A 24,437-nucleotide genomic window follows, 5' to 3' on the forward strand; every position below is an offset into this window, starting at 1 on the left:
ATTGATTGAGTGAGAACTCTAAATATTGAGTATACAAAGACTCAGTGAAAGTGAAGATGGGAAAATAATTACCTAAATAAGTGTTCAGAACAAATTATTTGGCTCCACAAAGGAAAAAATGATTATCATTTAGGGTGGAAGGGAATTGTCAAGGACAGTCTCACTATGGAGAAGACATGCAGACTAGGCATTGATAAAGAAGTTGGAATTCTACAGATTGAGAAATAGAATGGAGAAGGACTGACAAATGAAGAACGTGGCAGAAAGATAAATTAACAGAACAATAAACTATTTGACTCTTCTCACCTCTATCTAATCCCCCAGATTCTGTGTCTATGCTGCATTCTACTACATTTTGCCAAGTCAAATAGACATACCTAAGGAGACTACAAATTAAATCTTTGAAATTGAGCCTTTTTCAAAAAACTCTGAGTTGGTCCTCAAAATGTACTAATTCTCATCACTCCTTAGCCCCTAAGGACCTTGTTTTGATATTTAAATACATCATTTTTGGACAGGCCATGTAGGTATGCATGGATAGGAACTCTTTCAACAACCAATGCAGATTTAATTTTAGCAAATATTCATGGCACAGGTGAAATTAATCTGGGTTCTCATAAAAATATTTCTGTATAGTTGTATACCATAGTATCATTATGTATCCTTCATAAATATGTTATATATTATCAAATGCAACTCTATTTGGTTACTAAGATTACCCATGTTAATGTTCAGGCCATACACAGCATTGCCTATTCCCACTTGCCATTTCCTGTTTGTTCACACTAAGGTAAATATTCAATGGAAGAGCAGGTGAACAGATAGATAAACTCACATTACTTCTCATATCTTTAAAATTTTATTTCTTATCTGTCCTGTGCCTTGACTAATAACTAATTTCTTCAATTTTAGGAGATAGGCAAACATCTTCCCACATTCTCTATCATCTATCTCTCAGATCCTGTTCTGGATCTCTGTATTTTACTTTCCTCTTCAAACAGGTATTTATTGGATGTAGAGATGCTTATTGCACTAGGAAAAAATTTCAACCTTGTTTCTGTGGGGAAAATGTATAGCTGTCTCTCCCTTCAGATATACTATGAACAAGGAACAGCTGTCTGCCTGCAGAGGTTTTCATTTACCATCCAATGTAGTTCCTTTCCTATCTTTCATATATTCTACACTTCAACTCTGAGATTTCCTGGGGAATTGACACACTTAAACTGTATTTATTTAGGCATATAGGCATTTTATGTGTTCCTGATATGAAAAAGATTTTATTTATTAGAAATTAGAAATTTTTTCACTTTCTGTGTTTAAAGATTGCCTTTCTGACTTTCAGAAACCAGAAGGAGTTCAGTAAATGTTATTAACATACATACAAAATATCCTTCATTTTATGCAACTAGGTGGACACCGTGCATTAGAGAACACAAGTAAATGGACATCGATTAGCCATCAATGTGAGGAGAGAGAACAGCATGGGCTTCTGTTTGCCCTTTGATCAAGTTCTGTTTCTCACAGGATTCAGGATTTATATGGAGCTAAAAAGTCCACACAGTTGTTGAAAAGGCCTTCAGCACAAAAGAACAAAGTGGACACAGTTAGCTCCCTGTAAACCAAAGAAATCTCAATCAGGGCCGCAAATATTATTAATCATTACAGTTTTCGCATTCACTAACTCTGAAATAGAAGAGACGGCTGAGTCCCAGTTAAAATTCACACAGCAATGTTGAAGTCAGTGATAGGTTTTGGACAGTACCTCATCAAAGCAGCATCCACTCACTGAATTAAGTAATTTTTTCATTTAATAGTCTTGAAAAAGTTTCAATATTTTTCTGATATAATTTTAAGACAGGTGATTAATTGAAATAATTTATACATTTTTCCCAAGGTAGGCATAAAAAAGATAATGAGTGGTACAATCAGCTCCCTTTCATAATTTAGAATAAAATCTGTATACATGTGCTATGGATTGCATTAATCTGACTTTTAATTTTTTTGCTAATTACATAATGGGCTTTTTTTCTTTCGATTTTATTGAAATACAGATGTTTCAGATGGCTTTGATTTTACCTCTTGAACACAGCTGAGAAGAACTGGGAAGAGCGTAAGTTACAAAATTTCATTTGACTTCAAAGATTATCAGGAGGCTTAACAAGTTCTCCAAGTTGACGTGGAAGAAAATTTTAGATTAGTGCCCAGCACATTTCTCATCTTCAAGTAATTTGGTTATTATTATTTAGTTTTAATAACAATTGCCATGGCAAGTAGTATAAGAAGGTTATTATATGTTTTGGTAATGTAGCCAGCACTATGTTAAGTAAGGTAAGGGACTTGAGATGTACTCTACCTTTCTATTAATTCTCACAACATGTCTCCCTTAATAGTAACTATTTTACTGATGAGAAACATGAGGCTAAGTAACTTAGCACACTTGATGTGACCTGTATGTGACGGGCTAGGATTTGCACCTGGGTTTGCCTTATTTTAAATCTGATGTGTCTAATCACTTTGATATACTATATCAGAAAGCAGGGAACTCTAGATCTTTTGTCTTATGAGGGCTTAGTATGATTATACCTCTTTGTTATTTCTCCTAATAGCTTTCTACACATATTTACCATTGAAGTATATTAACTTAGGAGGTGTTAACACTGAAGAGCTCATCCAGACATTACTGGCTGGTAATTCACTTGGACTTTGACCATCTCACAAACTAGTTCTGACTCAGATCACATGAATCAAACATGCATGTACAGAACATGCAATACTGCAAAATCTTCTCTCGTTCTTTATCCATTTGCCCTTTCCTTCATTTTCCCCTTGAAATATTATGTGCAAAGTATTTTTCTATGCGGAGAGGAACTTATGTGTTGCAAAGTCCCCAACTGTCCTCAAGGAGCTGAGACTGTATCGCCAGAGATGGCCCATCAAGTAACTGTCATGCAAGCACTACAGAGAAATATTTTATTTAAAACCAAAACTTACCCTACCACTTTCTGCCTTCTGAGATGAGTAGCAGGATTTATGTCAGCAAAAACCCATATCTACCTGTTGCTTTGTTTCTCATCCAGAAGCTGATGGAAGAAAGAGCTACAGAAATGTATCTGCTAGTCATTCTTTGCTGATAAAAGAAAAAATGGGTCCTTTACTAGAGCAGTCATTCATGAGTCTTTGCCTCTGCAAAAGTGAACCCTGCACCCATTAGTTGATGAAGAACTAAATTCCTCAGCCTTAAAACATGGAAAGGAATTGAGTTTTCTAGCAGAGTCCGAGGGTGTTAAGGCCTGGGAAAACAGAGGTATGAGGAGAAGACTGCTAAGAAGTGGGGGTTATGCAATACGTACCCATGGAACTCCTTTATTGCCCTAAAGCATCAGTCAGTGTGCCTATAAAGTGCTCTGAATGCAATTGATATCCCTTTTTGGGAAGAGTAGACAAAAGAACAGAATCACAAAAAAGTAAGCAAATTGCTCACTGAAGTCAGCACTGAAAGGAAGGAAAGAGCGTGGGATGCATATGGAGCTAAAAGTTCACCTAAAACAGAAATTCGGCAGAAGTAGCCACGAGAGCTTAGGCCCTGGGAAAACACACAGGAGTGTCTGTGGTGGGATTATTAGAATACACACTGAATGTGGAATGAAAGACATATCAACTTTATTTACATTGTAGAGTACAAGCTGATCTTAAATGACAAATACATATTATAGATGGTATGTGCCAAAGGAGAGATATTAATAAGGTACTGTATCCAGGAGCACAAAAGTAAGTAATGTCCTTTAGACCATAGCTGAGACAGTTGTAAAGGTAGGTGTGGTCTATATCAGAATGAGATTCTAGAAGTCCTGGTGGACTCCTAGTCCCAGGAGCCAGCTTCACCAGGAGAAGCTAGAGAAGGAACAACTGCTAGGTGACAAGGTGACAGGCCCTTTATAGTTCTGCAAGAAGATCATTTGTACTTCACAGGAAGGTGGGCTGAAAATTTAAGCAACATTTTTAGAGTGTGGGACAAGGTAACTTGTATATGTTGGATTAAATGCTGATTATAAAATGCCTTTTTTTAAGAGGCATTTTGCTCATTCCCAGCAGTTGTGATGTACAAATTTTTAATTTTTATATCATGCAAATATGCAAATGAGGGCTCTTGCCTGACTGCATAAAGATAATTAATGGAGTCCAGGAACTTAAATAAGGGGAACAAATTGCATCTTCATTTTCACTAACGTCTACCTCAAATTTAGCCACTTCATTAATTTTGAATATAAAACCAAACTTGTTTAAAATTAAGCAATGCTTGTGACTTTGTCACCCAAAGAAGTATACATATCCTGATAGCTCATTAAAGTTATTGCAGTACGTTAAAATATCATTAGTGCTCATTGCTACTTTGAAAATATGGCATTATTAGATCTCTCACTAGATATGTCATTTAATATGTTAATGAACAAACATATATTTTTATTTCAATAATAGAATTTCAATATAACTAGCTTCTTTGTCACCCTCAAAATTATATTATATGCATTTAAAACCTCATCCTGAGAAGAGGTCCATGATCTTCACTAGAACACCAAAGGCGTCCAGTGCACAAAAGGTTGAACTCATGGACAAAAGCATTTAGTTTATTCAATTTTCTAATTTTTTTTTGAGATGGGGTGAATAACTCATTAGGAGAGTGAAGGCTGCATAACAATTCTCATTATCCATTTTCTCCTTGTAGGGAAAAAGAGAAAGTGTAGGAAGTGGGGAATGTTGAGTCTTGAGGTAGGAGCCTAGATTCATTAACCTGATGAAAATTGAGGGACCTGGAGCCAGGGCTTGTCTGCATGGGATCAGTGCTGCATCCCAGCAGTGAGTGAGGACAGGCACGCTCCAGCATCAGAAGGTACTAAGAGAATTGTGGAGAGAGTTCAGACCTAAACTAGCTCATGTTCCACATTAGGCCTAATTGTGCCTGATACTTTTTTATTTTCCTTTAATGTCGAAGTGTATGTGAATATTTGTTTTCACTATACAAATAGGCTGCAATAGTTGATTCTTGATAATCTAGATAAATATTTGAGTTATATAGTCTGAAGACCCAATGTATTGTGATTCATCTTAATTTGTTATTGATAAAGTTGATGCTTTCATTGAAATGCTTCTACTTTGATCACATTTATAAGGAAATTGAAAGCTTTCACAGTTTGAAATACTTTATATGTCTGTCAGGAATGTGAGTCTAGTAGAAAGATAGAGGTTTGACACATCTGATTGCATATTCATAAAGCATCAATACTGATCCATATTGTATTTTAGTAAAACTTTATAATTAAAATTATAATTGCATTTTTTAAACACATTTAGTTTCCCTGCTAGCAAAATTTGGGTCAGCATGTTTAAATTAGTAAAACTTACCACAAAATTATTATTTTTTAAGGTTAATCATACATTTTAATACATCATTACATGTGAACACACCCAGAATGCTAACAAACAATTTTATCATCACATATGTTGGAATAAATTTATTACCTCCTTAAGACCTGTCCAGGCAATATTATGATGATCCTTCTCCAAAAATGCCTGTTCTCCCAGGTAGTTGAGGTCATATTTTAAAAATGCTGTTCTCCCAATTCACTTATTTTTACTAGTAAAATCTGCTCATCTTGCAAGACTCGGTTTGTAGGTCACTTCCCTCAGCAAGACCTCCCTGATGACTGTGGTGCAAGAAATCTCTACTTCTACTGTTCACCGCCTCTAATTTTATCCTATTGTATGGTAATTAATATATATACTGACAAATCTCTTACTCTTTTTGAAATTCTTTTGAAGCCAGGAGAACACCCAATACATCTTTGACTCTTTTACAGTCTGTGCAATATAATCGACCTAAAAATATTATGTAAATGAATAAATTATAAGGTTATTTTAAGAATTAAATAATACATAAATGGTTATTAAATACATTTAATAGTATTTAATTTAAATGAATAAATCAAATCATGTGTCTGGAATAGACTGTATTTTTCAAAGAAAGCCTCCTTTTGCTCGGTTGGCTATTTCTGAGATGGTAGGCTCACAGATTCCGTTACAACTAGGTGGGTTCTTCCAACTCACTCCCAGGGATATTAGAAAACAACTGATGGACTGGGTTCAAAACACTCAGTTATAATGGACAGATTTTGTTAAATCATCAATCATCTTTTAAAAGATAGTTTTGAAATACATTCAGGACTTTGTTGTACAAGTTATTAACTTTAAGTAGAAAAAACTAATAATATTTTCTCTGTATACCTTAAATATGACAGGTATTTCCATTTTGTAGCCCTCCTATAGAGAAAGGCCTCTGCTATGATGTGTCTTCTTAATGTGTGTTAGTGTCTTTACAAACACTGAAAAATTCTTACTTCTGTAGCTTCAGAGCTCACGGCTGTTAGAAAGTAACCTACTACTCAAAACTCAAGCTGAAAAGCTGTCTCGAAATGTCAGAAATAGAGCAGTGAACCAGGCGTTATATTCCATCAGACATTTTGTAGGTATTAGGGCAGTGAACAGAAATTTACCCTTTCCCTGAGTGCTGAGACTTTTGTCATATCTGTCTCTGCCATGGGTTCTGAGGAGAAAGTGTCAGTTACATGACCATGTTCCTTTCCTGAGGCTTTACTTCATGTTCAGTGTTTGAAATGTAAATTACAAGCCCTCTACATCTATATCTAGATATATTTATCTTACTGGAAAAAAACAATCTTGAGAAATTTTTGCATCAAATTAAAAAGACAGTAAGCATACACAGCTGTATAAAAAAATTTAATAAAAATTTTAAATTCAAAAAGAACCGAGTTGTGCTGTACTTCCTAAGAAGGAAAATGATCTTTGTCAAGTCTCTGTTTTTTTTTTTTGTTGTTGAAGCAAACAGATACCAAGCTCACAAAGTTAGGTGTCAAATAACATAATATGCTTAGAAACACATTATGAATTGCATTTGTTTTACAAAGGTATTTTTTTTCCACATCCTCATTATTCATGTGTGTAGGTGATGTGGTAAGATTTATGTTGACATATTGAGGACATAGGATAAGTCTTACACTTCAGATAATCTTTACTTTTTGATTGAAATTTTGACTTTGTATTAAAATATCAAAATCAATAGTAATAAAACAAAACTACCAACTGTAAATGTAGTAGCCAGATGGCCAGAAGGAATTATTGAATGGAGTAGTTGAGCTAATTGCTCTTTAAGTTTTTCTCCAACTCTAGTTTCTATTATTCTTGCCAAGAATTGGTTAAGAGTTTGGAGAAAAAGACAAAGTTTTGCTCTTAAAAATGTTGTAATCCTTTAATTTCTTTAAAAACTTATAACTAAAATAAGACATGCTAGTATTTACAGCTGAAATAAAATATGTTTAAGGAATTCCTATCACTTATATACCTAATAAAAACAATTATCCTGTAAAGCGTATCAAGATGCTAGATAGTTTTAGAAATAGTAATTTTATAGGATATCAAATCTGGAATCTGATAGGAATTAGAAATCAAACCTGATAGAATATGGGCAGTTGTTTAGTAGCTGAAGAGTTTGGTAATAGCGTGGACTGTTTGAGTTTTAGCCCCAACTTTGCCAGATACTAGCTGTGTGACCTTGGGCAAGTTACTCTAAGTCATAGTTTCCTTTATTATTAAAAAGGGCATAATAGTAATAAGTATTAAGAAGATATGTGATATATTGTAGTGATTTTGTATGTTTTTGATATCAGGGTAATACTGGATACATAAAATAAATTGAGAAGCATTCCTTCCTTCTCTATTTTCTGAGAGTTTGTTAGTTGTTATAACTTTCTGAGATTTTTTGGTAGAATTAATAATGAGACCATCTAGGCATTGTTTTCTTTTGAGAAGAAGCTGGATTATAAGTCAATTTTTCAATGATGTAGGGCAATTCAGATATTATATTTTTTTGTATCAGTTTTGGAAATTTGTGTCTTTGAAATGATTTATTGGTTTTAACTAAATTATTATTCAATTTTATTGGTACAAAGTTGTTGGTGACATATTCTTTTATCATTGTAATATTTTTAGTTTCTATATCCCAGTTGCTTTGCTTCACTTGTTTCATTGCTGTGATATGAACACATAGCATAAAATCTACTTTCTTAGCAAATTTTCAAGTGTATAATACATTATTGTTAACTATAGATACAATGTTGTATAGTAGATCTATAGAGGTTATTCAATTTGCTTGACTAAAATATTAATTTCTGTTCTAATCTTTATATTTTCTTCCTCCTAACTTTGAGCTTAGTTTATTTTCTTCTAGTTCTGTAAGGTTTAGAATTGGGCTATATATTTGAGATCTTTTTTTTTTTAATTGTTCTTTAAGTTTTGGGGTACATGGGCAGATCTTGCAGGATTGTTGCAAAGGTACACACATGCCATGGTGGTTTGCTGCCTCCTTCCCCGCATCACCTACATCAGAGATTTCTCCCAATGTTAACCCTCCCCAACCTCCCCAATACCTGCTGTCCCTCCCCAAGTCCCCCACCCCACAACACACCCCAGTGCATGATGTTCCCCTCCCTGTGTCCACCTGTTTTTATTGTTCAACACCCACCTATGAGTGAGAACATGCAGTGTTTGGTTTTCTGTTACTGTGTCAGTTTGCTGAGAATGATGGTTTCCAGATTCATCCATGTCCCTACAGAGGACAGGAACTCATCCTTTTTTATGGCTGCAAAGTATTCCATGGTGTATATGTGCCATTTTCTTTTTGTCCAGTCTATCACTGATGGGCATTTGGGTTGGTACCAGGTCTTTGCTATTGTAAGCAGTGCCACAATAAACATACGAGTGCATGTGTCTTTATAATAGAATGATTTATAGTCCTTCGGGTGTATATCCACTAATGGGATTGCTATTCCAAATGGTATTTCTATTTCTAGATCCTCGAGGAATTGCCACACTGTCTTCCACAATGGTCGAACTAACAGTGTAAAAGTGTTCCTATTTCTCCACATCCTCTCCAGCATCTCTTGTCTCCAGATTTTTTAATGATTGCCATTCTAACTGGAGTGAGGTGGTATCTCAATGTGATTTTGTTTTGCATTTCTCTAATGACCAGTGATGACAAGCATTTTTTGTATGTTTGTTGGTTTCATGTATGTGTTCTTTTGAAAAGTGTCTGTTCATATCTTTTGCCCACTTTTTGATGGGGCTGTTTATTTTTTTCTTGTAATTTTGTTTAAGTTCTTTGTAGATTCTGGTTATTAGCCTTTTGTCAGATGGGTAGATCACAAAAATTTTTTCCCATTCTGTTGGTTGCCCATTCACTCTAATGATCATATCTTTTGCTGTGCAGAAACTCTTAAGCTTAATTAGATCCAATTTGTCTATTTTGGCTTCTGTTGCCATTGCTTTTGGTGTTTTAGTCAGGAAGTCCTTGCCCATGCCTATGTCCTGAATGGTATTGCCTAGGTTTTCTTCTAAGGTTATTATGGTGTCAGGTATTATGTTTAAATCTTTAATACATCTGGAGTTAATTTTAGTGTGACATCTAAGGAGGAGGTCCAGTTTCAGCTTTCTGCACATGGCTAGCCAGTTTTCCCAACACCATTTATTAAACAGCGTATCCTTTCCCCATTGCTTGTTTTTGTCAGGTGTGTCAAAGATCAGATGGTTGTAGATGTGTGGCATTACTTCTGAGACCTCTGTTCTGTTCCATTGGTCTATATCTCTGTATTGGTACCAATACCATGCTATTTTATTTACTGTAGCCTTGTAGTATAGTTTGAAGTCAGGTAGCATGATGCCTCCAGCTTTGTTCTTTTTGCTTAGGATTGTCTTTGCTATGCAAGCTCCTTTTTGGTTCCATATGATGTTTAAGGTGATTCTTTCTAGGTCTGTGAAGAAGGTCATTGGTAGTTTGATGGGGATAGCATTGGATCTATAAATTACTTTGGGCAGTATGGCCATTTTCACGATATTGATTCTTGCTAACCATGAATATGGAATGTTTTTCCATCTGTTTGTGTCGTCTCTTATTTCATTGAGCAGTGGTTTGTAGTTCTCCTTGAAGAGGCCCTTCACATCCTTTGTTAGTTATATTCCTAGGTGTTTTATTTTCTTTTAGTTATATTCCTAGGTGTTTTATTTTCCCATCATGAATGGGAGTTTGCTCATGATTTGGTTCTCTGCTTGTTATTTGTGTATAGGAATGGTTGTGATTTCTGCACATTGATTTTGTATCCTGAGACTTTGCTGAAGTTACTTGTCAGCTAACGGAGATTTTGGACTGAGAAGATGGGGTCTTCTAAATATAAAATCATATTGTCTGCAAATAGAGAAAATTTGACTTCCTCTTTTCCTATCTGAATATCCTTTATTTCTTTTTCTTGCCTGATTGCTCTGGCTAGAACTTTCAATACGATATTGAATAGGAATAATGAGAGAGGGCATCCCTGTCTAGTGCCAGTTTTCAATGGGACTGCTTCCAGTTCTTGCCCATTCAGTATGATATTGGCTGTGGATTTCTTGTAAACAGCTTTGATTATTTTCAGATACATTCCATCTGTACCTAGGTTATTGAGAGTTTTTAGCATAAAGAGACGTTGAATTTTGTTGAAGGCCTTCTCTGCATCTATTGAGATGATCATGTGGTTTTTGTCTTTGGTTCTGTTTATGTGATAGATTACATTTATAGATTTGCATATGTTGAAATAGCCTTGCATCCCCGGGTTGAAGCCTACTTGTTCATGATAGATAAGCTTCTTGATGTGCTGTTGCAGTCAGTTTGCCAGTATTTTATTAAAGATTTTTGCATCGATGTTCATCATGGATATTGGCCTAAAGTTTTCTTTTTTAGTTGTGTCTCTGCCAGGTTTTGGTATCAGGATGATGTCAGTCCCATTAAATGAGTTAGGAAGGATTCCCTCTTTTTGTATTGCTTGGAGTTGTTTCAGAAGAAATGGTACCAGGTTCTCTTTGTACATCTGGTGGAATTCAGCTATGAACATGTCTGGACCTGGACTCTTTTTTTTTGCTTAGTAGGCTATCAATTGCTACCTCAACTTCAGACCTTGTTATTAATCTCTTCAGGGATTCAACTTCTTCCTGGTTAATTCTTGGGAGGGTGTGAGTGTGCAGGAATTTATCCATTTCTTCCAGATTTACTGGTTTATGTACATAGATTTGTTTGTATTAATCTCTAGTGGTAGTTTGTATTTCTGTGGAAGCAGTGGTGATATCCCCTTTATCATTTTTTATTGCATCTATTTGATTTTTCCCTCCTTTCTTTTTTATTAATCTGGCTAGTGGTCTATCTACTTTGTTGATCTTTTCAAAAAACCAGCTCCTGGATTTATTGGGTTTTTTTTGCAGGATTTTTTGTGTCTCTATCTCCTTCAGTACTGCTCCGATCTTAGTTATTTCTTATCTTCTGCTAGCTTTTGAGTTTTTTTGAACTTACTCCTCTAGCTCTTTCAATTTTGATGATAGGGTGTTGATTTTAGATCTTTCCTTGCTTCCCATGTGGGCATTTATTGCCATTCATTTCCCTCTAGACACCACTTTAAATGTATCCCAAAGATTTTGGTATGTTGTCTTTGTTCTCATTGGTTTCAAATAACATCATTATTTTTGCCTTCATTTCATTGTTTATCTAGTTGTCATTCAGGAGCCATTTGTTCAGTTTCCATGTCATCGTGCAGTTCTGAGTAAGTTTCTTAATCCTCAGTTCTAATTTGATTGCACTGTGGTCTGAGAGACCATTTGTTATGATTTTCGTTTTTTTGTATTTGCTGGGGAGTGATTTATTTCCAATTACATGGTCAATTTTAGAATAAGTGTGATGTGATGCTGAGAAGAATGTATATTCTTTGGATTTGGGGTGGAGAGTTCTGTAGATGTCTTTTAGGTCCACTTGGTCCAGATCTGCATTCAAGTCCTGGATATCCTTGTTGATTTTCTGTCTCGTTGATCTGTCTAATATTTACAGTGGAGTGTTAAAGTCTCCTACTGTTATTGTGCAGAGTCTAAGTCTCTTTGTAACTTAAGAACTTGCTTTATGTATCTGGGTGCTCCCGTATTGGGTGCATATATATTTAGGATAGTTACTCTTCTTGTTCCATTGATCCTTTTGCCATTATGTAATGCCCTTCTTTGTCTCTTTTGATCTTTGTTGGTTTAAAGTCCATTTTATCAGAGACTAGGACTGCAACCCCTGCTTTTTTTTGCTCTCCATTTGCTTGGCAAATTTTCTTCCATCTCTTTATTTTGAGTCTATCTGTGTCTTTGCATGGGAGATGGATCTCCTGAATACAGCACACTGATGAATCTTGACTTTTTATTCAGTTTGCCAGTCTGTTTCTTTTGATTGGGGCATTTAGGCTCTTTACATTTAATGTTAATATTGTTATGTGTGAATTTGATCCTGCCATTTTGTTACTGGCTGTAGTTTTGCCCATTAGTTGATGCACTTTCTTCATTGTGTCATTGGTCTTTACCATTTGGTATGCTTTTGCCATGGCTGGTACTGGTTCTTCCTTTCCATGTTTAGTGCTTCCTTCAGGAGCTCCTGTAAGGCAGGTCTGGTGGTGAAGAAATCTCTCAGCAATTGCTTGTTTGTAAAGGATTTTATTTCTCCTTCACTTATGAAGCTTAGTTTGGCTGGATATGAAATTCTAGGTTGAAAGTTCTTTTCTTTATGGATGTTGAATATTGGCCCCTACTCTCTTCTGGCTTGTAGGGTTTCTGCTGAGAGGCCTGCAGTGAGTCTGATGGGCTTCCCTTTTTGGTGACCTAGCCTTTCTCTCTGGCTACTGTTTGCATTTTTTCCTTCATTTTGGCCTTGGTGAATCTGATGATTTTGTGTCTTAGGGTTGCTCTTCTTGAGGAACATCTTTGTGGTGTTCTTTATATTTTCTGGACTTGAATATTGGCCTTCCTTGCTAGGCTGGAGAAGTTCTCCCAGATTATATCCTGAAGAGTGTTTTCCAGCTTGGATTCATTCTCCCCGTCACATTCAGCTACACCAGTCAAGTGTGGATTAGGTCTTTTCACATAATCTCATATTTCTTGGAGGCTTTGTTCATTTCTTTTCACTCTTTTTTCTCTAATTTTGTCTTCTTGTTTTATTTCATTGATTTGATCTTCAATCTTTAATATCCTTTCTTCTGCCTGATTGATTTGGCTATTCAAACTTGTGTATGCTTTGTGAAGTTCTCATGCTATGTTTTTTAGCTCCATCAAGTCGTTTATGTTCTTCTCTAAGCTGGTTATTCTAGTTAGCATTTCATCTAATCCTTTTTCAATGTTCTTAGTTTCTTTGCACTGGGTTGGAACATGTTCTTTTAGCTCAGAGAAGTTTATTATTATCCACCTTCTGAAGGCTGCTTCTGTCAAATTGTTATACTGGACCGAGCATACAAAGTCAACACCAAGACAAAAGTATGCCAAATTGCAGGGTTTATTGCTGGCGACCACGGAGGACTCATGTCTCTCCAACCCATGGCAGAGAAAGAAGGGTGACAAGACCTTTTTATACCCCAAAACCACGTTGGGAGTGGGGGTGAGGGGTGGGGATAGGGGTGAGGGGCTTCAGACATACCGAGGGCTAGTGGATTTTGCAAATCACCTTCTGGGCAGAGATGATGGTGAGAGGTGGGGATGGGGGTGAGGGGTTTCCGGACATTCCAAGGGCCAGGGGACTATTTGACATTCTGATTGTTACTTAAGTGGTTCACAAAAGCTAAGATTAGCATTTGTCTACACATTGTCTGGGTAGGGTAAGGATCACAGTGCTTAATTACTTATTCACATTTGGGTTATAAATAGCAGTTTCAACAGAAAGCTGAGGTATAGTTGAGGTATGCAGTTTTATGGCACTTTTTACCATGTCACAAATTCATCAAACTCATTCTCCATCCTGTTTTGTTCCCTTGCTGGTGAGGAGTTGTGATCCCTTGGAGGAGGAGAGGGATTCTGGTCTTTGGTGTTTTCATCCTTTTTGGGCTGGTTTCTTCCCATCTTTGTGGATTTATCTATTTTTAATCTTTAAAGTCGGTGATTTTGTAAGGGGTCCCTGAGTGGATGTCCTTTCTGTTGATGTTGAAGCTCTTTCTTTTGGTTTTTTAGTTTTCCTTCTAACAGTCAGGCCCCTCTGCTGTAGAGCTGCTGAAGGTCCACTCCAGACCTTGCTTGCCTGAGAATCACCTGCTAGGGCTGCAGAACAGCAAGGATGGCTGCCTAATCTTTCCTCTGGTTGCTTCACCCCAGAAGGGTACCCACCAGATGTCAGCCAGAGCTCTCCTGTATGAGGTATCTATTTGGTTATGCAGGGGTCAGAGAGCTGCTTGAGGAGGCAGTCTGTCCCTTGTCTGCCTGCAGAGGTGCTGCTGGGCTGCCACATGCTCAGTCTAGGGGCTGTGAAAGATTCCTCTAGCTTTTGTTTATGCAGGTGAGATTAGAACCACCTCAGCAATGGTGGGCGCTCTTCCCCCCACCAAGCTCAATCATCCTGGGTTGAGCTAGAACTGATACCCTGGCTGTAAAACTCAAGCATGAGGGCATCAGTTTGCTGGTCTTTGTGGGGATAGGACCCACCAAGCCATATCATCTGTCTGTCTGCTCCCCCTCTTTCTGGGGAATGGGAAGCTCCGTCATGCAGGCTCTCCTGTTGCCAAAGTGTCTGCCCAGATCTGTGCTGACAACTGCAGTGCTGGCCAGAATGGTCACTCAGATCTGTGCTAGTAATTTGTGGTGCTTGTCGGCTCAATGGGGATCTTCTGGTCTGTGGGTTGCAAAGGCCATGGGAGAAGCACAGTGTCTGAACCAGAGTGCTGGAGGGGAACAGTCACCAATCCTTTGCCCAGTTCCACTTCCCAGGTGAGGCAGTGCCCCTCCCTCCCTCAGTTTGCCTCCCTTGGGCTACACCCACTGTCCAGCCAGTCCCATTGAGATGAACCTTGGTTGGAAATGCAGAGGTCACTTGTCTTCTGTGTCACTTTCGCTGGGAACTGTACTCCTGAGCTGTTCCTTTTTGGCCTTCTTGGCAGAATCCTCTTATTTTTTTTTTTTAAATTTAGGTGTGTACCACTATAAATTTCCCTCTTAGTACAACTATTGCTACATCGCATAAGTTTTGGTTGTTGTGAGTTTTCATTTTTGTTTATCTCAATGTATTTTCTAGTTTATCTTTTAATTTCTTCTTTGACCAATTGGTTGTTCAAGAGTGTTGTTTCTAAATTTCCATATGTCTGTGAATTTTTTATTTTGCAAAATTCTGTATATGTTTGTTGGTTTCATAGGTTCATAGTTTTATTCACACTCTGTCTTTCCTTATTGATTTTTTTCTTGATGTTCTGAAATTATTAAAAGTCATATATTGAAATTTCCCACTATTATTATGTTGCTTTCTATTTCTCTTTGGTTTTGTCACTGTTTGCTTTGTATTTAGATGCTATACTGTCAGATGCATATATATTTATAATTTATAAAACTTCCTGGTGGATTGACCTTTTTATCATTATAAAATGTCCTTTCTTATCTCTTATGACAGTTTTTGGCATAAAGTCTATTTTGTTTGATATAAGTATAGCCACCCTACCTCTCTTTTGGTTCCAATTTAAATGAAATGGCTTTTCCTACCCATTCCCTTTCAGCATGGTTGTGTACTTAAGGCTAAAGTGAATTTCTTGTAGACAGCATATAGTTGTGTCTCTTTTTTCTAATCCATTTAGCAACTCCATGACTTTTTATTGGGAATATATTCCATTTACCTTTAAATTAAATAATGATAAAAAAATTATTGCCATTTTGTGAGTTGTTTTCTGTTTGTCTTGTAGTTCTTTTGTTTGTCTTTTTCTCTCTTTGTGTTTTGTTTATTTTTTTCTATCTGAAATGCTTTGATTTCTGTGTGTGTTTGTGTGTGTGTGTGTGCATGTGCTCGTGCATTCTATAGGTGTTTTTTATGGTAACCTTGGCACTTAAGTAAAATATTTTATGATAGTCTATATTAAGCAAATAACAGCTTGTGTTCAATTGTATCCAGTAACTCTAACTTGTATTTGTCCATATATTTATATTCATCAATGAGTTTCATACTTTTCTATGCTATAGTGTTGCTATCTGGCATTTTTGTATTTCAGGTGAAAAACACCCTTTAACATTTTTAAAGGCAGGTCCAGGGATGATGAACTTCTCAGCTTTCGTTTGATTGGGAAAGCTTTCATCTATCATTCATTTTTGAAGGACGGTTTGCCCAATATAGTATTAATATTCTAATATAGTATTAATATTCTTACGCTTTCTTCATAATCAAATTTCATGAAAGACAGCTGTATTTATGGTTTCTGCTCTATTAAACCATTTAGTCTTCAGTTTGCTGCAGTCTGGCATCCACTCTGACAAGTCCACAATTAGCCAGAGATTTAACTCTCTGCACACGAAGTCTTGACATAAAAAAATATGCATACAAAACCCCCACAGTGTTCTGTAAAAGCTTCCAAAACAGACAGAAAAAGAAAAAAAATAAAACTACCTGCAATTTTCTATGCCTGTATCAGCAGGTTTTAAAACAAGCTTTTCAAATATTTATAAAATTTAAAGACCTTTTAGAGAAAATTTAATCAACAGCATATGGTCTAACTTCTCTTTACAGGTAAAGATCCACATTCTATAGGGGTAAAAAACTGTTTAATCATACAGTGAAAAGGTTAGGGCCACAATTTTTATTTCTTGGTATCTGGATAAAATGTGTTCCTACTCTTTCAATCCAGACATGTTTATCAGAAACATTCATAACATATAATTCTTAACAACCTAACAGATTTATAACATATACTACACTTACATAGGCAGTAAGGCAGATAAATCTACTATAAGAAATTTAAATATATGCAATCAGAACACTTCAGAAGATTTTTAAGTGAAAATGTCTGCCTTTTGCCCTCACTATCCTCACACACCAATGTATAGATACACAAAAGAAATTAACTCTTAAAGGTAATGAGAAAAAGATAAGTGGTTGGTTTCAAATGTAACTCTTTGGCCACTGTAGTATTAAAGAAACCCATAGTCTGATAACCAACTTCCTGTCCTGTTATTCTATAGTAATGCCTGATTGTTGACATGCCTTTCCATATTGGCTTTCATGACTCCTTAAAGATGTGAACAGGTCATTAAACAGAAATGATGGCCTGATCAAGAGGAATTGATGGTGGAAACACTTTGACTCTTGGTGTTTAGCATGCCAAGGACTTGAGATTTTTCAGATATTTACTTGAGAAGGGTAAATATTGGAAAATAGGTGAATGTGGATTCACTTGTGTATACTCAATCATAGATAAGCAGTTACCTAGCAAGAGAGCCCTAGCATCAATGAGCTGTCTAATCCTAGCTCAGAAGGAAACTGATAAGAACCTATTTCCTACCCAAAGCAAATAAAGCATTGGACAAAATATACAAATAATTGTTTTAAGACATTGAGACAACAGATAGTATAAGAGTATTTCCCCTTGAATAGGAAAACAAATAAAAATAATTATATTATCACTTAAATTTTCTGTCCAAAGGCAATTTCTTGAAGAGAGCGTGTGTGTGTGTGTGTGTGTGTGTGTGTGTGTGTGTGAAAATCCAAGCAGAGCATGAGGCTCTTGTTGAAGTAAGAAGACAAAGAGTAAAGTTGAAGGGGCTGGACCAGCTAGAGTTTACAAGGAAGAGAAACAGAAATGAGGGAGTTATACACAGTAAGACCTCCAGGAATCTACATGCCAGCCTTCCTGAATCTTTGGCTGAACACTAACCTGTGCATGTGTAGGGTAGAACTTCAGGAGACTAGGCAAGAACAAATGTCAGGAAGTTATAAGGTGATCAGTTTCTCAAGTTTATACAGAATTAGGAGATACTTAAATTTAATCCAATCAAAGTGGATAAAGGTTATTGAAAACTTGGACAATCAGTAGAGGTCATACAAGGGTCCTGTTTTAGTAGGTGTAAATTTTCCCTAGAATTAAGACTACTCAGACTACAGTATTTAAAAAACAAGTCTTTAAAAAATCTTTAAGTTCAGGGGTACACATGCAGGTTTGTAATATAGGTAAATTATGTGTCCCAAAGCATGGTGTACAGATTATTTTGCCACCTTGGTATCAAACTTAGTATCCATTAGTTATTTTTCTGATCCTCTCCCTCCTCCCACCATTCACTCTCCAATAGGCCCCAGTGTGTGTTGTTCCCCTCTGTGTGTCCATGTGGTTTCATCATTTAGCTCCCATCTATAAGTGAGAATATGTGGTATATGGTTTTCTGGTCCTGCGTTAGTTTGCTACAAATAATGACCTGCAGCTTTATCATGTTCCTGCAAAGGACAGGATCTCATTCTTATTGATGGCTGTGTAGTATTCCATGGTGTATATATGTACCACATTTTTAAAATCCAGTCTACCACTGAAGGGTGTTTAGCTTGATTCTATGTCTTTGCTATTGTGAATACTGCCGCAATTAGCAAATGGGTGCATGTGCTTCTATGATAGAATAATTTATATTCCTTTGGATATATACCTAGTAATGGGTAGCTGGGTTGAATGGTAGTTCTATTTTTAGGTCTTTGAGGAATCTTCACACTGTTTTCCACAATAGTTGAATTAATTTTCACTCCAACCAACAGTGCATAAGCATTCCTTTTTCTCCACGACCTTGACAGTACCCATTATTTTTTGACTTTTTAATAACATCTATTCTGCCTGGTGTGAGATGGTATTTCATTGTGGCTTTGATTTGCATTTATCTAATGAACAGTGATGTTGAGCTTCTTTTCATATGTTTTTGGCCACATGTATGTCTTCTTTTCGGAAGTGTCTGTCTGTGTCCTTTGCCCATGTTTTAATGGAATTGAAAACACGATACTCTTAAAGATTAATCTTGTCTAAAATAATTTTCTGCCAAAACAAACTTCTATACTCTTTAAAGAAACACAAAAATATGTAAACACTCAACAAGGAGTATATGCTATGTTTTATATTCAATAAATACTTTCTAAATATATTAAGAGGTAGTAAACAGACTCAAAACTGAGAAAAAAATTAATATAAACCAACCTAGAAATGACAGAGAGGGTGGAATTAATAGGCATGGCCTTTAACATAGTTATTATTAATGTATTACATAAGTTGAAGCATTTAAAGAAAAATGTAAACATAAAGAAGAAATAAATAGATGATGATAAAAACAACCACACAGAAATTTTGGAGATGAAAGTTACAATTTATTAAGAAAAAAAAATCACTGGATGACTTTAATTGCAAATTAGACTTTACAGAATAAAAGATCAGTGGACATGAGAAGAATCTATTCAAAATTAAGCAGATAAATGAGAATGAAAAAAATAGTGCCTCAGTGACTTCATATGAAGTGGCCTAATGTCCATGGGATTTGAATTATAGAATGAGCAGAGAAAAAGGTAGGAGCCAAAAAAGCTGAAGAAATACTGGCTGGGAATTTTCTAAATTTAATGAACAATGTAAATTCATCATGCCAAGAAGACTGACAAACTCCAAGCAAAATAAACACAAAGAAAATCACATAATAGCATATAATAATAAAATTGCTAAAAACCTGCAATACCTCACTCAGATATCTGTGCTCAACCAGCAGGTCATCTGTGGCTTAGCTTGCTCATCTTGGCTGTGTTCTCTCAGATATCTGAAGCTTGGCTAACAAAAATTCACTACTCAGATCCATGTGGTTGTTCATCCTTCAGCAAGCTAGCTCAGGATTCTTTATATGGTAGTTTTTGGAATCCAAGAAAGAAAGTAGAGATGAACAGTGCCTCATGAGGCTAAAGCTCATAACTGGAACATCTGCTCTTTGTTTTCTATTGATCAAACTATGTAGAAAAAAAATACATATATTTATATGTATGTGCATACATATATATATATATATACACACATATACACACACACCGGTAAAATACATTTTTAGAAAAATTATGTTTAGAAAAAAAATCTCAACTGGTGGGAGAGTATGGAAAATACTTGGAGGTTTGAAACAAAGAGAAAACTTAAACCCAGAGAGGTAAACTAGTGCCAAGAGCATATACAGACCTAATGATGTGTCTGTTGCATTGGAGACAGGTGGCAAACTCCAAAGTGCAGGAAACATCTCTGACATTGTATCATGCTTGACCCATAGAAGGTAACAACTGTGGTGGCTTAAAAAGCTGCTTTTCAGAGGACAGTGATGAGACTGCTCATTTGTCCTTGTTTTTGAATAGGAGAATTAACGTTTTTTTTTTTAATGAAGAACTCCTTAGAATTGTTTGTTTTTTTTTTTTTTCTTAAAAAATTTTAGTTTAAGTTCAGGGATACAAGTGCAGGTTTTTTACATAGGTAAACTTGCATCATGGAGGTTTATTGTACAGATTATTTTATCGCCCAAGTATTAGGCTTAAGAATCATTAATTATTTTTCTTGATCCTCTCCCTCCTCCCAATCTCCACTCTCCAAAAGGCCTCAGTGTGCGTTGTTACCCTCTATGTGTCCATGTATTCTCTAGCTCTCACTTTTAAGTAAAAAAAATTCAGTATTTGGTTTTTTGATCCTATGTTAGTTTGCTAAGGATAATAGGCTTCATCTCTATCCATGTCCCTTAAAAGAACATGACCTCATTCTTTTTCATGGCTTCATAGCATTCCATGGTGTATATGTACACAAGCCACACAAATCCAAATGAACAAGAAACATCAAAAACATCAAACAGAATCAAACCCTAACTTTAGCAGTTTAAAAATCTAAAATAAAAAGAAACAAGTAACTTATAAAAATCAGATAATATTAAGATAATTATCAGAAGAAACAAGATAGCCGCAAATAAAGGTTAATATTGAACATATGATACAAATAAGAAGTTATTAAAATTGCCCTGATAATTATGAAAAATAGTAAAAATATTAAACCTACCATTATGATATAATAGAGAACAGTGAATAAGTTAAACCACAAGTTAGACACAATTGAAGGTATTAATAAATTGGATGAAAGATCTAAAAAGACATCCAGAAAAGGTAGAAAAAGAGATGGAAAATATCAAAAAGAAGTTAAATCACATGGATAATAGAATCACAAATTTTGGTAATTATTTAATCTAAATTCCAGAAGAAGCAAATAGAGAGATGTGGAGGAAATAATATCTGGCTGCAGAGAGAAAAGACAGGCTATCTACAAAGGAAAAGCAATTAGACTGATGGAGGAGGTATCTTTTTAACAAAGCATTAGAAGCTAACAAATGATGAAGTTATGAAATAATAACTTCAAAATCTTCAGAAAAAAAACACTTATAATCTAGAAATGTTAGAGTTCTATAACCAATGAAACTATAGTTAAAAATGGAGGTAGAATAAAGATACTTTCAGACAAAAATGACTTTGTCACCTATATATGTACACTAAAGTAAATGCTAAAGGATGTACCTCAGGAAGAATAAAAATAATCCCAGAAGAAATGGTGAACAAAAACTGGAATCTTTGTGAGTAAATATAAATAACCAATGATTATATAAATTAGCAATTGTTCCTAATTTCTGGAGTTAAGACAAAAAATTTAAATCTAAAGTATTAGTTATTAATATATAATGGAGAATGGATGATACGTGCTAAAGCATTCTAATGTCCATGTATTGTTTGCATTATTGGTAAGACTGTTGACTAACTTTACACTTTGTTATATTAAATGTAAGTTTAAAATTTTTAGATAACACTAAAATATAATAATGTGTTTTATAATTTACAAACCTGTAAAAGGAAAAAATAAGAAATACCAATATAGGAAAACAAAAATAAGAATAAAAAAGCATAGTAAAAATAGAAAGCACATTATAACACAACATAACAACACCAAATGTATTTTTATCCTAATAAATGTAAATGGTCTAAACTCTTTAATTAGGAAGACAAATTTGACAGGCTAATCATTTACAGAGCACCTACAATGTGCAAGAGAATATAGAGCATAAAACAAGCCTGGTTGGGGTAGATATATAAAATACAATCCCTACATTCAGCATGAAAATATTCTATTCATAATTAACCATCTCTTTGTATGAGTAGGGTCTATACTGACTCTTATGCACATTAGCTAGAAAAAGTTTTAAAGCATAACAATGAATTATTCCTGCAGGTTCATGAGCCATGACAATTCACACAATGTATTTTTTGTAAAATAGAGTAAAGCTAACATCTGGAGGTTTATTTGAAGCAGAAAGGATATTGCTATGGGGCAGCCTGAAAGATGGACATGGTTGCTGCTTCAACCATATCCTATAGAACTAGATAGCTGTTCACTGCCTCTTTTTCTCCCCTGTCTTCCGTGGCACACAATAAGTATAGATGGGAGATAAAGGGTTTAGAGGAGGAAAGGTAAAGTTGGAAGATGTGACCATATTCACATTTATCCACGCCTCCATAAAATATAGTGTCTTAAACTTCTTGGAAAAAAAGTCTTATATCTAAAATAGAAAAAAAGTCTTATATCTAGAGTATAGTTCTACATGGAATTTTAGCTGCAGCTGAAAGCACAGCAAGTATGACAACTTGTTTTGGAAGTTTTTACTTTCGTCTGATGCAACAAATATTTGACTCATGCTGGAATCAGCATTGCACATGTAATAGAGCAATGTTCTAATCCAGCATGACAAATCCTATTTTCCTACGTGGAGGTGATTTGAACAGAAAATGCGGGTCATCCTGGGTAAAAATATAGATAGGTGATTTTTAATAAGACTTCTGCTTTTTATCTTCCTTTTATCATTTTAAAGTGCACAGAGTGTATCTTCCTGTAATAACTTACTCACTAGAGCTTTCAGTCATTTCCAGCGAACACTTACCAATATAATGAAGTCTGCTTTAAACAACACATTCTCAACTTTTATTATAACATAACACAACTGTATCCTATAAATTACTTTTATTTTCTTTTAATTTTATTACTCTCACTTATGTACTTTGCTTTCTATAAACCTTTTCTTTACCAAATATTTCTGGTTTAAACAAAATGCTGGTACCAAGTTTAAAATTTAATCAGGTCTGAGTTAAAGTATACTTCCTAAGAGACCCCTTCCTTAATAACTTTATTCATAGAGCCCTTTACTCTCAGATCTACTTCCTTTCCATACTGCTATCCATTTTTAGATCCTTCTTAGACCTTATCACAATCTAAAATTTTTTTGTTAATTTATTTTATTGCATTTTTCACCCACAAGAATGTCAGTTTTTTGAGATCAAAATCATTCTTTCTTGGTCATTCTGTACCCTCAGAACCATAAACAATGCCTTATATACATTAGGTTTTCTATAAATATTTATAAAATTAATAAAATTATTAAATCAATTTTATTTATTGCATATATATGCTATTATTAACAACTTCTTAATAATTTTTTTAGTTCAAGCCTCCTAAGGCCCTAAGGTAATATATCTCAATTACATCAACTGAATTTATGGAAATATAAATTCCTAGCATTTATAGAAATATAACTTGCTTATACGATGTCAGTATTTGATCTTTGAGTATTCTAATTTAATAGTCCTACATTACAAGATTTTCACCAGAATAGAGCTTGATGTGAAGTGTTAATGGTTCACCTTGTAGGAGCACATTATCTAGCTGGTGGTTGAAATTTTAAATTCTCAGCCTCTGTCCTTAGTGTTCTCAGAATGGATTTTAAAAACTAAAAAAACAGCTGTTAGGCAGCTCTTAAAGTTTAAAGAACTTCAAGTATAAAGTTATTTTAAGATTTTGCCTAAAATATTTTGACTTAGAATCCTACATTAAATAAATTGTTGATTTATCTGGAGGAAGTGAGAGGTGAATTCAGAAAAGAAGGCACTAATGCAAGAGGAGAACATAGAAAGATTCAGAAATATCTGATAATTTTGAAGAAAAAGAGAAATATCAAGCAAAAATTAAAAGCTTGTATATCTAAAAGTCCAGCACAAAAGCTGGAAGGTTTGGGGTGGTGAAGGTTGATGTTGTTTTTTGTTTAATAGGATACTAAAGTAAAAAACAAGTGCAGAGATGCCTCTATATTCTAAAGTCTTATACTTTGTTATCCAAATGATGTTCAGCCACACCATAGGAATACATTTTACTATAAATAAATTCACAGAAACTTAAAACTTACCAAGACTCAAGCATGAAGAAATAGAAAATCTGAAGGGACCAATAACAAGTAAGGAAATTATATCAGCAATCAAAAATCTTCCATCAAAGAAATGTCCAGACTGGGTGGCTTTATGAGTCAATTATACCAAAAATTTAAAGAAGAATTCATGTGAATCCCTCTCAGAATTTTTTTCAAAAAATTGATGAGAAGAAAACCCTTCCAACTCATTTGAAGAGTATGGCATTACCCTGATACCAAAGCCAGGTAATGACACTAAAATAATAATAATAATAATAATAATGATG

The 24,437-nt window shown here is 35.0% G+C and overlaps 1 protein-coding gene across 1 annotated transcript in view; it reads left to right on the plus strand.

Annotated features, from left to right (window-relative positions):
• Positions 1-24,437, plus strand: part of TINAG (tubulointerstitial nephritis antigen) — a 179,965-nt gene that overhangs the window by 119,633 nt on the left and 35,895 nt on the right. Inside the window, exon 11 of the mRNA XM_054254125.2 lies at positions 2,052-2,110. Within this exon, the coding sequence (XP_054110100.1) occupies positions 2,052-2,093 (42 nt within the window). The 3' untranslated portion in view covers positions 2,094-2,110. The remainder of the gene's footprint in view (positions 1-2,051; positions 2,111-24,437) is intronic.

The sequence above is a fragment of the Callithrix jacchus genome, chromosome 4, assembly GCF_049354715.1.
Source record: "Callithrix jacchus isolate 240 chromosome 4, calJac240_pri, whole genome shotgun sequence".
Lineage (NCBI taxonomy): Eukaryota > Metazoa > Chordata > Mammalia > Primates > Cebidae > Callithrix > Callithrix jacchus.